Source organism: Numida meleagris, chromosome 1, assembly GCF_002078875.1.
Source record: "Numida meleagris isolate 19003 breed g44 Domestic line chromosome 1, NumMel1.0, whole genome shotgun sequence".
Lineage (NCBI taxonomy): Eukaryota > Metazoa > Chordata > Aves > Galliformes > Numididae > Numida > Numida meleagris.
In genome coordinates this window covers 107,399,020-107,413,307 of record NC_034409.1, presented here as the reverse complement: position 1 = coordinate 107,413,307, position 14,288 = coordinate 107,399,020, and the positions used below count along the sequence as shown (strand labels likewise).

At 42.9% G+C, this 14,288-nt stretch overlaps 1 protein-coding gene across 1 annotated transcript; it reads left to right on the top strand.

The window, feature by feature from the left end:
• Positions 2,496-6,538, top strand: LOC110392658 (trefoil factor 2-like). Its single transcript, XM_021384937.1, has 4 exons — positions 2,496-2,634; positions 3,684-3,830; positions 5,534-5,683; positions 6,322-6,538. The coding sequence occupies exons 1-4, from the start codon at positions 2,556-2,558 to the stop codon at positions 6,327-6,329; spliced, it is 384 nt and encodes a 127-aa protein (XP_021240612.1). The 5' UTR covers positions 2,496-2,555; the 3' UTR covers positions 6,330-6,538.

Below are 14,288 nucleotides of genomic sequence, written 5' to 3'. Positions count from 1 at the left end.
ATCCAGAACTGCAGTGAATGGCATGAGATGAGCTTTGCCCAGATGGTGTCGACAGACTGTCCCCACTCACGGATCCTCCCCTCCACTGGGCACCCCTTGCAGAGCTTGAAGGAGCAGAACTGATGAAGACTCTGATAAAATCGAGAAGCCCAAACTGGAGAGGTTCATTGTTTCTCTGCGCCTGAGCCCTTAGCTCCATTATAATCCCCAGGATGCCAGAGAATGGTGGCGAGAGAGGCCAGGATGCTGGAAGGAGGCGAAGAGCCCTTCCAGCCCTTTTGGTTCTCAACGCAGAGTGACCCAATGGTCTGGGTGGATACTGGCCTCAGGGAAGGAAACACATTTGTGGAGAAACCCCTGATAGTGTCCAAGGCTTTGCTGTATAAACATATCAAAGATCTTAAAGTAATCCGCTGGCAGAAAGTGAGGGGCTTATTTCTTTCTGAGTGTTTGCTTTAAGATGACAATCATGTGCTCTTTCCGTAGCGAGAACTCAGTGGTAGATTTGCCATTGTGCATGCAGTAGGATTGGGCCCAGGAGCTGACAGCCAGCAGATAAGGGCTTAACTAATGTTCTGTAAGAGGCAGGAGGGACAGATGTTATCATGGTGGCCTGACTCATGCCCAGGGCCAATAATCAGCTGCGAGCTACTGCTGTGGCATGAAGGCTGCACAGCTCCCGTGAGAGGCACAACATTTCAGCCAGGCCCAGTGCCCTCTGAAGGAAGCTGGTGGAAAATTGGTCTGGGCTTCACCAGGACAAGCATCACCTCTAGCCTTTGGGAGTACTGTCAGCATTTCATGTAAGAAGAAAAATAGATTTTTTAATTTCAGCTCTGGTGTTTTCCCCAACAGATGGAAGTAAAGGACAAGGGCTGGCACACAGTCCTCCTCCACCTTCAGCTTGGTATCTTGTGCAGTCAAGGATGCACACAGTGTCTGATTTCTGAATCATGGCTTTCAATGAGAAGTGGACATAAATAAAGCCTTTAGGAAGTTCTACAGCAGGATTTGAGCCCCTCACTATAAGAAAGAAGTTGAGGCCCTGGAGTGTGTCCAGAAAAGGGCAAAGAAGCTGTGAAGGATTGGGTCTTACGGGGAATGGCTGAGGGAGCTGGGATTGTTCAGTCTGGAGAAGAGGAGGCTCAGGGGAGACCTTATCGCTCTCTACAACCACCTGAAAGGAGGTTGTGGTGAGTTGGGGTAGACCTCTTCTCCCAGGTAACAGTGATTGGATGAGAGGGAATGGCCTCAAGTTATGCCGGGGAGGCTTAGGTTGGATATTAGGGAACATTTCTTCTCACAAAGAGCAGTGAGGCAATGGCACAGAATGCCCAGGGAGGTGGTGGAGTCACTGTCCCTGGAGATGTTCAAGAGACCTATGGACGTGGCACCAAGTGACATCGTTTAGAGTGGTCACAGGCATGGGTTGATGATTGGACTGTATGATGTAGGTGGTCTTTCCAACGTTAATGATTCTATAATTCTATGAAAATTAACTCTGTTGTGTTTTGGTTTTTTTAGTTTGTAGACCAAAATCCTTCCTATAGGGTTCAAAATACTTCTAAACAAATAAAAACCTTCAAAATACTGTCTTAGAAGCTCATCTTAGAAGCTCAAAGTTCTTGCTTTGAACTTTGTCAAGGAAAGAGGAAGAAAATAAACTAACTCATCTATAATAAAGGCATAAAGACAAAATTTTGTCAAGGAAAAAAAAGCAACTTCAAATTTCACTTCTGAAGATGAGTTGATCCCTAGTGGCTGGAAAGTCATAAGCCCTTGAAATTGATAGTATAACTATATTCTATCTAGCTGGGACTAGGAAAGAAAAATACAATTAAAATATTCCAACTATTAATTCAGTTATTTAAAGAACCAAGATTTCCGTGGGACAGACACTCTTGCATAGGATGCCTACTCCACAATATTGGCTGGGAGGTAGGGAACCAGCCCCTGGACAAGAACCATTCCCAATAGGTCAGGCTGAGATCACACAAAAACTCTCCTTTTCTCTCCTAAATGTCCCAGAGCTTGAAGGTGTCACAGCTCCAGCTGTCCTGCCACACCAGCTGAAGAGTAAATGTAAATCAGACTGAACTTAAGGACAAGGAATATTTGTGGCAGAAAGGATGCACTTGGAAAGGAAATATATGTACTTGTTTTTCAGTAGTAGCAACCATTTGAAGCTGCTTAGTGATCTGAAGTACTCAAATGGCTATGATGTCAGCTAGGAATGCCAGAGGCATGCAGTAATGTCCAACTAATAGATTATGGGATCACGTAATAGATATGTGATCCAGGGGTACGTAATAAATATGCAATGAAAAGATCATGCGAGCCTAGGAATTTATCTCAGGGATATCAAACTATACACGGTAACATTTCCTAATTAAACGACAACAGAAAAAAACAGGCTCTGGGTAAAGCTTTGCAGGGAACAATGTTATCAGATCTCTCCAGGTAAACATAAGGACCATATAAAACAGGCTGCTTGTGGCAAAGCAGCACCTCTCCTCCACCTCCCTTCCCAGCTAGAGGCCTGAGGGCTCCTAGCAATGGATCTGAAAGGGATCTGCTTGCTCTTTGTCATCCTCGCTGTAGCCCTCATCTCCTCAACAGAAGGAAAACCACCATGTAAGTACATCTACTTCCTGTTGCTTTTGCAGGTATGTACATCAGCCTGGTCCTACTGATTGTAAAGGCAGCAAGAACATGCCTCCAGATCGTGTACCTGACAGGACAGCGACTGTATTGCTCTGGCACTATTCCCAATCTAGGGTCTACTTTTTTTTTTTTTTCCAGAGAAAGCTACAGCAAAATGACAACAAAAACTGAGGGTGAACTCATGCTGGTGGACTAACCAGAAATCTGCCCCAAAGATAGAAGAACAAAATGCCCAGGAGCTCACTAGAACAGGACTGGGACTGGAGCAGTAGTTAGCTCTGTATAAAGAGCCTCCTGACATCCATTTCATGTTACTTTTCTGCAGAAATGCAGTTTCAGATAACTCTATCTGCCTCATCAATAGAAGACAAGTCATATAGATAACTCAGGAAGTGGAAAGCAAGTAGCTCAATGGCACACGCACGGAGAATTTCTCCAGAATTTCTTGGTTGTAGCTGACTATGTAGTAGGTATAAGTAGCAAAATATTAAAAGTGAAGCTGCAACTATTTGTATGTAACCGTGTTCTTACAGCGACCTGAAGATAATGCTAAGGTTTTGCATCTTTACACTTATATCCACAGGACCCTTATCTCATTTTTTCTTCAAATGAGATGAGCAAATCAACAAATATTTACTAGCTCAGCACCTGAAGTTATGATTTTTGGCATTTGATGTGATCTGTTTGAATTTCTCTGTCCCACTGTGCTGGGCTGGGTTGGCTGCATGTGGGACCATGCAATACTGGGGGAAGTACAGATCTGACTGAAGTTGATAAGGGAGTTTCACCTCAACTATTAGGGAAGGGCCCAGCATTTCACCTGCTGCCTATTTGCCATAAACAGATCTTAAAACAAACATATTAAGTTCTGATCTTAACAAGCAAAAGAAAACGTATGCTTAGGAGATGGACAGGGTCCAGGGAAAGTTCACGGTTTCAAGAGAGCACTTGATAAATGCACCTCCGCTAACAAGTATGCAAACTAACACCCAGTAACTTAGGATTTCTGTCCTCAACAGCAAGATGCCAGTGCAAAATAGCTGCCAGGGAGCGGAGGAACTGCGGCCCCCCAGGAATTTCAGCAGCAGACTGCAGGAAGGCTGGATGCTGCTTCAACGCTTCAGTCCCTGGCGTCCCCTGGTGCTTCACTCCTAAACCAAAGAAAGGTAATACCTCCACCAGAAACACTAACTTACCTAGTGTTTGCTTATACATAAACACGTACAATCAGGGAGCAGCTCTGCGCTTACTCTCTTTGGCCAAAGAAGTGGGTGCAAACCTCTCTCAGAAGACCTCTGGTAGGAAAGTGCAAAGTCAAATATTGGCTGCCTGTCAGGCTTGTAACTCATCCTCTCTGCACAAGATATTTCTTTTTCCTTCAGGCTCCTAGTTATCAAATAGCCCAAGCTGATTGTTTAAAAACATTTCACTGCCAGCTGTGGTCTTGTCTGTCAGGGGAACATGGGATTCTCTGCACTTACCTAAATGGACTTTCTATGTGGCTAAAAAGGACTTCAGCTCTGCTTTAGAGCCGTGTGTTGAATAGATCAGAAAGTCCTCAGCAGATAAATCCATCTGCAGTCATTTAAAAACATAGACATCCTGTAACTTATACATTTTTCTTCTTTTTTTTTTTAATATTATTTTCATGCTTGCCACTTTCTTCCTTTTCTGCATGGTTCCCCGTATAATTCCAGTGGGTAATTCTTTTTTTCTCTTTTTTTTTCTTCCAGTGTACATTTAATGAAATCTCCAAATTATGTCAGCGTAGATCTTTTTCTTCAGTAGACTTTTCCTTCTGAAGACCCACTGGAAAATCTGAACTCCTTCAGTGTTTTACCCTTATGTTCCCATGGAGGGTCAGAAATACTCACCCAAACCCTTCAATAGCTGAGTGCATTTCATGTGACTGTTGAACATGCAGTACCAGCTGCATGACTACTTCTTAGGAGAACTTCAGTGCAATTTCAGCCATTGCACTGTCAGCCTTGGGCACATGAAATAAGAGGAAGCGAGGGTACAAAGGCAATGTTAACAAATTAAATAACTTGATATGAATCAAGATTGTTCAACAGGGCTTAGAACTGCTGGAATTTTATTTTGACTTTTAACACTGCTTTCTTTTCTTTAAAATCTTGAAAAAAATGGCTGTATCTCAGCTGGGTTGAATTCCCATAAAAGTTCCTTCCTTACCTGTAATTTTACCTTTGATTTGCTGGATGAGCTGTGATTTCTCCTAAGTGACTTAGCTTCCCTCCACAACTGAAGCTGGCACAGAGGTGAATGGATCTTCCTCTCCCCACGTCAGCAGGGCTGCTATGTGTTGGGCTTTTGCACTGAGCCAGACGCAAGGCTGCTGTCCATGGTACCACCATGGAAGACAAAAGCATCATTGAATATTCTCTGTTGAAGGGAAACCACAAAGATCACTGAGTCCAACTCCTGACTCCACACAGGACACAGGACCACTCAAATTCGAATCCTATGTCTAAGAGTGTTGTCCAAACACTCTTTGAAATCTGGTAGCTTGGGGCTGTGACCATTCTGCAATTGGCCCTTTGCTCCACTGCTGGATCTGCGAAAGGCAAAGCTGGATTGCTGCCTGCCAGGCACTTCCAGGGTTGAACTTTGGCTCCTCTAGCCTCTAGGGTGCAGCAGCAGTTCCTCACCTTTTGGTGTATAGCTTTGGATACTAGGCATAGTAAGGGTTTGAGTGATCTTGCTGCCTGAAATCAGTGGGGAAAAGGTCACCACAGCTGCTGTGCTTGCTCATGGACCCCATCTGCCTTTTACTTGTGAATTTTGCCACCAGGTACACAGAACATAAGGTAACGCAGCCTCCATCCTTCCTTCCTTTTTCTTTACGCAGTTAAGAAAGTCTGCCCTGCTGACTCTCGTATCCGAGTGAACTGTGGCTACCCCGGCATCACAGCTAAGGAGTGCTTAAGCAGGAAATGCTGCTTCCGGGCACATCCTGCTGGTGTCCCCTGGTGCTTCTACCACCGCACGGTCGAAGAAGGTAACATTTACATGAGACATGGCCCCTGTGTCCCCACGGGCACCCCACAGCTTCAGAACAGAACAGGGTCTCCTCTGCTTCTCAATGTGTGTTCAGAGCCTCCTCAACCAAAGGCATGAGTGGGTGCTAAACCCCAAAAGACCAGCTTCTTGCATGGGCGGGTGGTGCTGATGTGTCCCAGGGCCAGAGACCTGAGGGCAATGGAGCTCAAGTGTGAGTGCAGCCTCTTGGCTAGCATGATGGTAGAGGTGTGGCTGCCAAATCCACATCTGCTTTATCACAGGAGGTAAAGGCTTCTCTTTAGAAACATGGAATAAACCTGATGGCAATTTCTGATTCCCTCCTTCAATTTCTTTAAATGACCTTACAGCATAACTAGTATCGGTAACAAACAGCCCTGGCTCTTTCCAAGCCACCCCACAGTCTATTTTGCCCCTGGAACTATCATTTGGTTTTAATGATCTGAATCACAGCCAGGAAACACATGTAAAGATGGGTGGGACACTACTTGCTAAAGTCTACCTGTTGGATGCACACACTCCTTTTAATGTACTGCATCTAGGCAAATACTTCCTTGCGTCTCATCAAATTTGAGGGAAAAACATCCCTTAACCTGCTTCTCCTCTTTTCCTGCCCAGGTTGTTAAAGTAGAAACTTCCTGAAGAACCTGTTCAACTGGGAAAGAAGAGTCAGACGTCCTAGCTCAAACTTCCTGTTTGTAACGGCAATGATTTCTAGGTGATTTTTTCTTCTTTCTGAAGAAAATATAACCACAACTTTTATTATCTCAGTAGGGTAGTACACACAGTTTTTCAACGTAATAAAAGAACCAAGATACAATCCATGAGTTCTCTGCTCTCTTTCTTTTAAAGCTGCATATTTCTGTTTCCCAGGAAGTCAGAGATCTCAGCAATGTCCACTGCTTACATTTCACACCTGTGAGCAGCTGTGTGTATGTGCTACCTGATAGGTGGCTGCACATGGACCCCTCTCCTTTCAGCACTGAAAATACTCAGTGCTTCGCTTTACGCAGCTACAACAGTAGGGCTAGTTTGCTTTTTCCCCTCAGGACATAATTAAGGTTCCATTTGCTTGTGTGCTTCACAGAAAAGTGTAGTTGTCACAGAATCGTAGAATCATAGAATCACTAACGTTGGAAAAGACCACTAAGGTGATCTAGTCCAATCACCAACCCATCCTCAAGATGCCCACTAAACATGTCCCTTTGTGCTGCAAGGAGAGAAAACGATGAAGACACCTCCTTGGAGATTGATGAAGTTATCCAAGTGTGTAAAAATTAGTCATTCATAAAACTCCGTTATCTCACACTTAAAGTGGGCTTAATAATGGGATTTGAATATGGTTGCAATATGAGCAAATAAACTGAGCAGTCTGCTGAAGGTCTTTGAAGCTCTTTGCTAAGGAAGATTTTGTGTTGTAGCCCAGTTGAATTTGGAAGGCCTAAGTACAGTGTTTTATGTACTGTCACAATACAGATCCTGCTGGCCTCCCCCATTACAACTTCCAGGAGCTGTGTTTGGTAGAGTTACGAGGTAGGGATGGGATGTGGTCAGTAAGTCCTAAGGGACAACACCTCTATGGGGAGTTTACAATCTGAGGTTTGCAGATTGTTTTCAACATCACCCAAACATAGTTGGAAAAAAAGTGCAAAGAATACCTAAACTGATACGAAAAAAAGCTGAACAAGGGAGCAAAGTTCTGAATATTTTTTGAGGGAAACAAAAGTAGGTCAGCTACACAACTGTCATCAGCAGAGGTGCTACCATAATAGGAATCAATTCTGTGACACAAAGCCTTTGTGCTGATGAGACTGTTCCACAGACAGTGAATGATACTGAAAGTCACCAGTGCCTGGTGGTCCTCAATGGGCTGTAATCAGGACGGGAGATTGCAACCAATGCTTCTGCTTCTCAAAGACTGAAAGGAAAATGTTTGGCACTGTATATGGATTCCCTGCGTGGCTCTTCAGTGAGGAGCAATCTGGCAAAAAGATGTGACTGAAAACACCTCTGCAGATACACATTTCAACATGCCTGCTTACTGCTGATCCCATTCCCAAATGTCTCTAGAAAGACCATGCTTCCTGTTCAAGCTCTAGCAAAGCTCCCATTCAGAGGGAAGATTTCGGGCAAGGTGCTGAACCAAACTGAAAAAGAGCACAGAAGCCAAAATGTTCCTGTTGAAAGCAGCTAAATCACAGACTTCTGACACCAATGTCTATGAGCTACTGTCCTGAAGTTTCAGCTCTGGGGTTCAGTAATAGGAGACACTTGTCCCATACGTACATTTCAAGGCTCTTGGTCACAAAGAAGAACCTGGAAGCTTGAAATGATGCTCTCAAACAGCAGGAGGAGGTGGCAGGAGGAGACAGACAACATGCGCTCAGTGGTAGAAGATGATTTGGAAAATAGATAGACTTTGCTGTAAAATACTTCTGTTGCAATGCATGATGTTTGGTTTAACTTACACACTCACAGAGGCTGCGGAAGAGGAAATAGTGTTTTGTTGCACTCATTTGGTGCTAATCCTCCTGCTAGAGAATGGTACAATTTCTGAGTGCATATCAGAGGTGAGCGGGGTAAGGGAAGGTACTTCTCTGCTGGAGACTCGTGTATTTATTCTTCCAGCCAAAACACCTTGTGCTTCCTGAGCAGCCTTCCATATACCCACTGGGGCTCCCAGAAATTCCCCTCCTAGAAGATCCTAAAGACAGGCTCTTCTGGAGTCTTGCCCCATCTGTCTCTGAGCTTTCTTTAACATGTACATCTATACTGGAGCATGACAAAAGATTGTTTTGGAAAACAATCACTGCAGCTGAGCCAAACATCTCACTGATAAACTTTCTTGTTGCAGAAACTCTGGAAATTTCCCAGTATTCAAAGCCTGCCTAGGTTATGTGGGTCTGACTACAAAAAGCACAGGTAATACTTGTGGCAAAGCTACAAAATGTACTTAACATCCGACTGTAAGGATGCGCGGGAGTGCGCGAGGAGGGCCCGGGAACAGGGATCACAATTTGATGTTTCATCTTCATGTTTTGTTAATATTTTCCATCTGTAGAAGAGATCAAGGACAAGAACAAAACTGCAATGCCAAGCATCTAGCAATGCAGTTGCACGAAATTGCATAAAAATTTCTCAGATCATCTTGAAAAAATCTGCAAGGCGCCAAAAAAGGGAGAGGAGGGAGGAAAAAAATGAGGCTATGAAATAAAAAAGAAAGATGCAATTAGTATAAATGTGACTAACACTGCCCTTGATGGCATTTTCTGCCACACATGGAGCTTGCAATATACATTTCCCAACCAAGACCTTTATTATGGTTCTCCACAGATCAGATCTCAGTGCTGAGAACTGACAGCATCATAACTGCTCACTGTCAACCTGGGCACTTGCATCCTTCCATGCTAAAAGAAAGAGTCATTCTTACTGTAGCAGCTTCCTGCCTTCCACTGTTTCTCAATCTGCACTGTGAAGCCGATTTTAAATTGATAGCTACAAGAAAAAACAGCATAAACTGCTGTTTTCAAACGCTCTTTGTTTTATAAATCCATTTGGAGCATAGAGTGGAATGTAATTGTGTGTGAGGTACATTAATTTTTGCACAATTGCTAATGAGAAGCTTATGGTTGGCTTATTTCATAGCATTAATTGTAACGTAAGACACTAAAAGTAATTTAAGTTGCCTAAGTTGCCCCTCAGGCTACAAAGGAGTCCTGTTCTTTTCTGGTCTGTGGAGATTTGGCATGGGGAGGCATTTAATTTTGGGGGCTGTAAATCCTTCAGTCCAACATTTTTTGCCTAACATAAAATATGACCTCTATTATCATTAGAAAACTGCCTTGCCTTTAGTATGAAAAATGCAATCCTATTGCATCCCATGGACAATTTATTCTTTAAGCATCACGGCTCATGATGTCTAGGACTGGACACTTGACCAGCTTGTGAAGGCTATGGCTGCTGTCCTTGAACTGTGGTGACAAATAAGCTAATCCTGTGGCTGTGGCAGGCAGGATGGGTGGCACAAGGACAACTTAGCATGAAAAGCCACCCTGCCATACAAAGTGTATGGCAAAGTAAGACACACCTACACCACAACTTTTCTTCTGACACCGCTGTTCTTGGGGCTTGAAACAGGTCTTGTTTCCTGCCCAAGAGTTTCTTTCTCAGTACAACAGGAAGCAGCACTCCCAGTGCCTCATGGTCTGTACACTGGGACACTGTTTAGAATGGTAGAGATGGTAAGCATGTCATTTCTTGGACAATGTAGACCTTCAGAAGAAACTTGAGCAGAAAAATAGTGGCTTTCTAAATGAGCTGAAGAGAACTTTCATGATGTACAACATGCCAGAAATGCACAGGAGGCCACAGAAGAACTGTGCTTTGTAAAATGAGTAGATAGGTGTGACTGGCAGAATAAAACACAGTTTCCCTTCTCTGGGAACAAGGGAGGAGGAAATCTATACATTCCAGAGTACTGAGCAAAAGGCAGAGAGGGAACCACAGAATCATTAAGGTTGGAAAAAACCTCTGAGACCATCTTGTCCAACCATGAGCCCATCCCTCTATGTCCACTAACCATGTCACTCAGTGCCACATCTACGCATGATTACTCACTGCACTCATTGCCTCCTGTAATGCAAGAGCAAGGGGAACCTGTGCTGAAACGTGCAGGTAGCGTGGTGAATATGAACAGGTGGTTCAAACAGGAATTAGGCAAGTCCATGGAAGTAAAATCCATCAAAGGCAAGAAAATACAGAGAAACTCCCAGAGATTTAGGCAGTCCTTGATCTGTCAGGCAAGCACATCTTGATGCTCTGCCCTGTTCTTACAGTCTTCCCCATGCAGTGCTGTTGCCACTGTCAGACCCCTGGCAACACAGATCTTTGCCCTGAGCCAACATGACTGCATTTCTGTTTTGAAGAATTTTTACTGCTTGCATCCATAACCCAACTGGGAGTTACGTGAAGCTACCACGGTGTACATCCAAAGCAGGCAGTTCGCCGTCCTTACTGGCTGCCAGAACCTAGGGCAGTCAGTGAGAATGTATCTCTACCAGCGCAGCTGCCATGTATGTCCCTTTGAGAAAGAATGGGGACAAAGGCATCTGTCTGAAAATAATAACACTTTATTTGATTTTTTTTGTTGTTACATTATCATAAATGTTCTCTATTCTCAGAAAACAAAGCCCTAGTTTGGAAAATAATGCACATACAAATCTCTTACGGGTATTAAGTATACAGAAATATACAAAGATTTCTCTATTGTTGTCATATATCATCAGGATGTCCCACGTCCCACATTTTTACTCAGGTTCACCGTACCGGTAAGCATAAACTACAAAGGTAACAAGCAACCTGAAAAAGACATGGTTGATATAATTACATATATGTATATATATATATCTACAACAGTGCAAATATATCACAGCGTGCAGGCAGCAATAGTCTCTAGAGAAGCATAATAAAACTGATTCATAGTAATGCAAATGCATTACAGAAACAAGAGACAACAATGACATTCGATATACAGAATATGCACACTTTAGCACGCTGATTTAAAACGATGCTTGCATTGACTCTTGCTTTAAAAACAAAAGAACAAATGTTAAATAATTCAATTACATATTCAAGGGCAGTATCTCACAATAAGGTCAGCTGACTCAGATAAAGTATTTAGCAAATCTGTACTGATACAGGTAAGGGTTTGGCTACACTGCAGGACTTGTTTTCTTGTTAGATATATCATGTGACTTTTTTCCTTAAATTTCATTTACTTTTAACATAACCAAGGAGCATTTGTTCCATATTCTTTTTCAGAATTGCTCAACAACTTTGAGAAGCAGGAAATCTGTGAAAGAAAGGAGTCTGTATAACGATAACACTAAATGGGTTACTAACATAATTTAAGCGAGGGTCCAAAAAAAGACATCACAGATGTCAGTGTGAACCTTAAAGATTCCCATGTCACCTTATAATCTGCTTAAAAAGACCTATTATAGATTTTTCTTTTCTTCTTGAAAGAGACGCATACCCTTAGATCCAGACTGTTTGGTATTCTGTAACTTAAAGAAGTCTAAAATGTCAGTGCTCCATCTCAAACTACCTTGTGCTATTCCCAAGAAGCTCATTCTAGCCACCCATGTGGGCAACAACTATTATCTAGCAAGGAGGACACAAGCAATTGGTTCATGTGGCCCGAGCTGAACAGAAGCCTCCAGAAGGAAAATGGATCAACAAAATCTTAATGAACGTTGAAGGCATAAACAGTGTCCAGAATGCAGGCTGGTAGGCTGAGTTATGGGAATTCGTTTTGCAAAAGGATCCGTACGTCTGGTCATCCTTTGTTTTACATTTCTTGTAATGAGTCTCAATAGAAATCTAAATCTCTTTAAGGAAGCTTCTACAACTCACGAATATATAAAGTTATGGTTTATTGTAAGATTTCAAAAGAATAAAAACTTAAAGGAAGCTTATAAACAGGAGAGGAAAACTTTTTTACATGAGTAGTAGGACAACGGGGAATGGATTTAAACTTAAAGAGGGGAGATTCAGATTAGATGTCAGGTAAATTTTTCACTGAGAGGGCAGTGAGGTGCTGGCACAGGCTGCCCACAGAAGCTGTGGTGCCCCATGCCTGGAGGCGCTCAAGGCCAGGTTGGATGGGGCCCTGGGCAGCCTGAGCTGGTGGGGGGCAGCCCTGCCCATGGCAGGGGTTGGGGCTGGGTGGGCTTTGAGCTCCCTTCCAACCCAAACCATTCTGCCATTCTAAGAACAGGACAGTAGGAACTGAGCCCTGAAATGCTACTGCATTATTATTAATGCTACTGTCCAACAGCAAAGCCCATGATTAATGTCAGTGACACCCAGCACTTATGCACTCACTAGTGCTGCACGGCAGAATCAACAGGACTTGTGTCACGAGCTCGGCAATGATCAGCCTGTCACAGACTGTTACAGAGGACATGACACAGTGTCATTTTCTGCCTACTCCTTGTTCCCAAAGGCTTTTCAAAATGCCTTTGTGATTATTATATCTTATGAATGGATTTCCATACAGAATTAAAGGAAAGTAATTCCTGAGCAATCGCACCCTTTCGGGGTGTTCTGGTAGGAACACAGATACACACAAGAAGATCATTCAGTCTCAAAGGAAAAAGAACAATCTTTGGGACAGTATCTCTGCATCTACCACTGAGGTGTCCTCTGCAGAAATCCAGATCAATTACCTGACAAGTCACCCTGCTCTGGGGGAGTCTGAAGTCAGCTCGTACCAAAACCAGCCCAGCAGTCTTTTAATATTCTTGCTTTTGGCAGGGATTTTGCTGTCCCTGCGTAAATATTAAAGGTAAGAACAATTCAAACAGAGCTTAGAGTGAAATCCACTGTAGCTCCTAATACATCCTGCAGTGCTGGGAGCTCTCTTGCCATTAGGCAGGACAAACACAAATAGCCCTCTTCTCCACTGAGCCACCAGGTGTGATGGACCTACAGCTCAGTGAGTAAAGGCAGTGTGGAAGAAGGGGCAGAGGCTGCAGAAAGCAGTACCATGGTCATTTGCACCCTTCTCACATGCATTTTCTGAGTATCTCTGGAAACATCATTGCTGCACTTTAGGTCCCCCCTCTCCCCCTTTTTTTTAATCATTCCTGAATATAATCATCACTGGGCAGGAGACAAAAGAATAAAACTGTATTTCAACAAAAGCTAATGCTGAAAAAAAAATAAGAACCCTTCCTTCTTAATTTGGAAACAACAAATAAACATTGGTATTTTTAGTATGCAGAGCAGTCCTAGATTGGCATTTCTAGTGCAGAAAGAATAGAAACATCGTTTTTCTTTATCAAAATTATGCAGATAATAAAAGCTATTACGCAAAGCCAACCAACAGTAAATATACAGGAAAACATACATTCCTCTCTATGCTCTATTTTCATTCTCCTCTGCCCCTCAAAATGAGTATTTTCTGGTTCAAAAAGATTAATTCAAGATCACTGTAAAGCCATAATCACCCAGCAACTAACCTAAATCAAATAGACTTCTTGCTATAGTCTTTCAGTCTGTTCACACAGCCAACATCTCAGTTTTCCTGTGCAATACAGCCCTCAACCAGCAAAGCACTTAAGCCTGGACTTTATTTTAAAGACATCAGTTGTTCCTTTGATTCATGAAACAATACAGCTGTGAGGAGTTCTTAACATATGTAAGCACTTTGCTGGAAAAAGCTTTGGACTATCCCATTAGAGTAGAATGCATCCACCTAACGCTGAGCACACTGCACAGATAGGATGTCCTTCTGTGAGCATCACTGTAGTGGTGGTACAGGTCAGGGTGCATTATCACACTCTGTTTTAAAAACAAATGCTTAATATAACATTAATTTATTTTGTTCGATACAGACATTGGCATAAACGAGTTGACTGAAATGGCCGTCATCTGATACATCCAGTGTTCAGACTCAAGTGCTCATTATCTCACACTTACATAATAATCTCTCTCTTTAATGTGCATCTATACTCCTCTACTTCAATGAGTAAAGAGATACTTAGGGTTCCAAAGGTTAAGAATTGGACAGGAATTCAGCA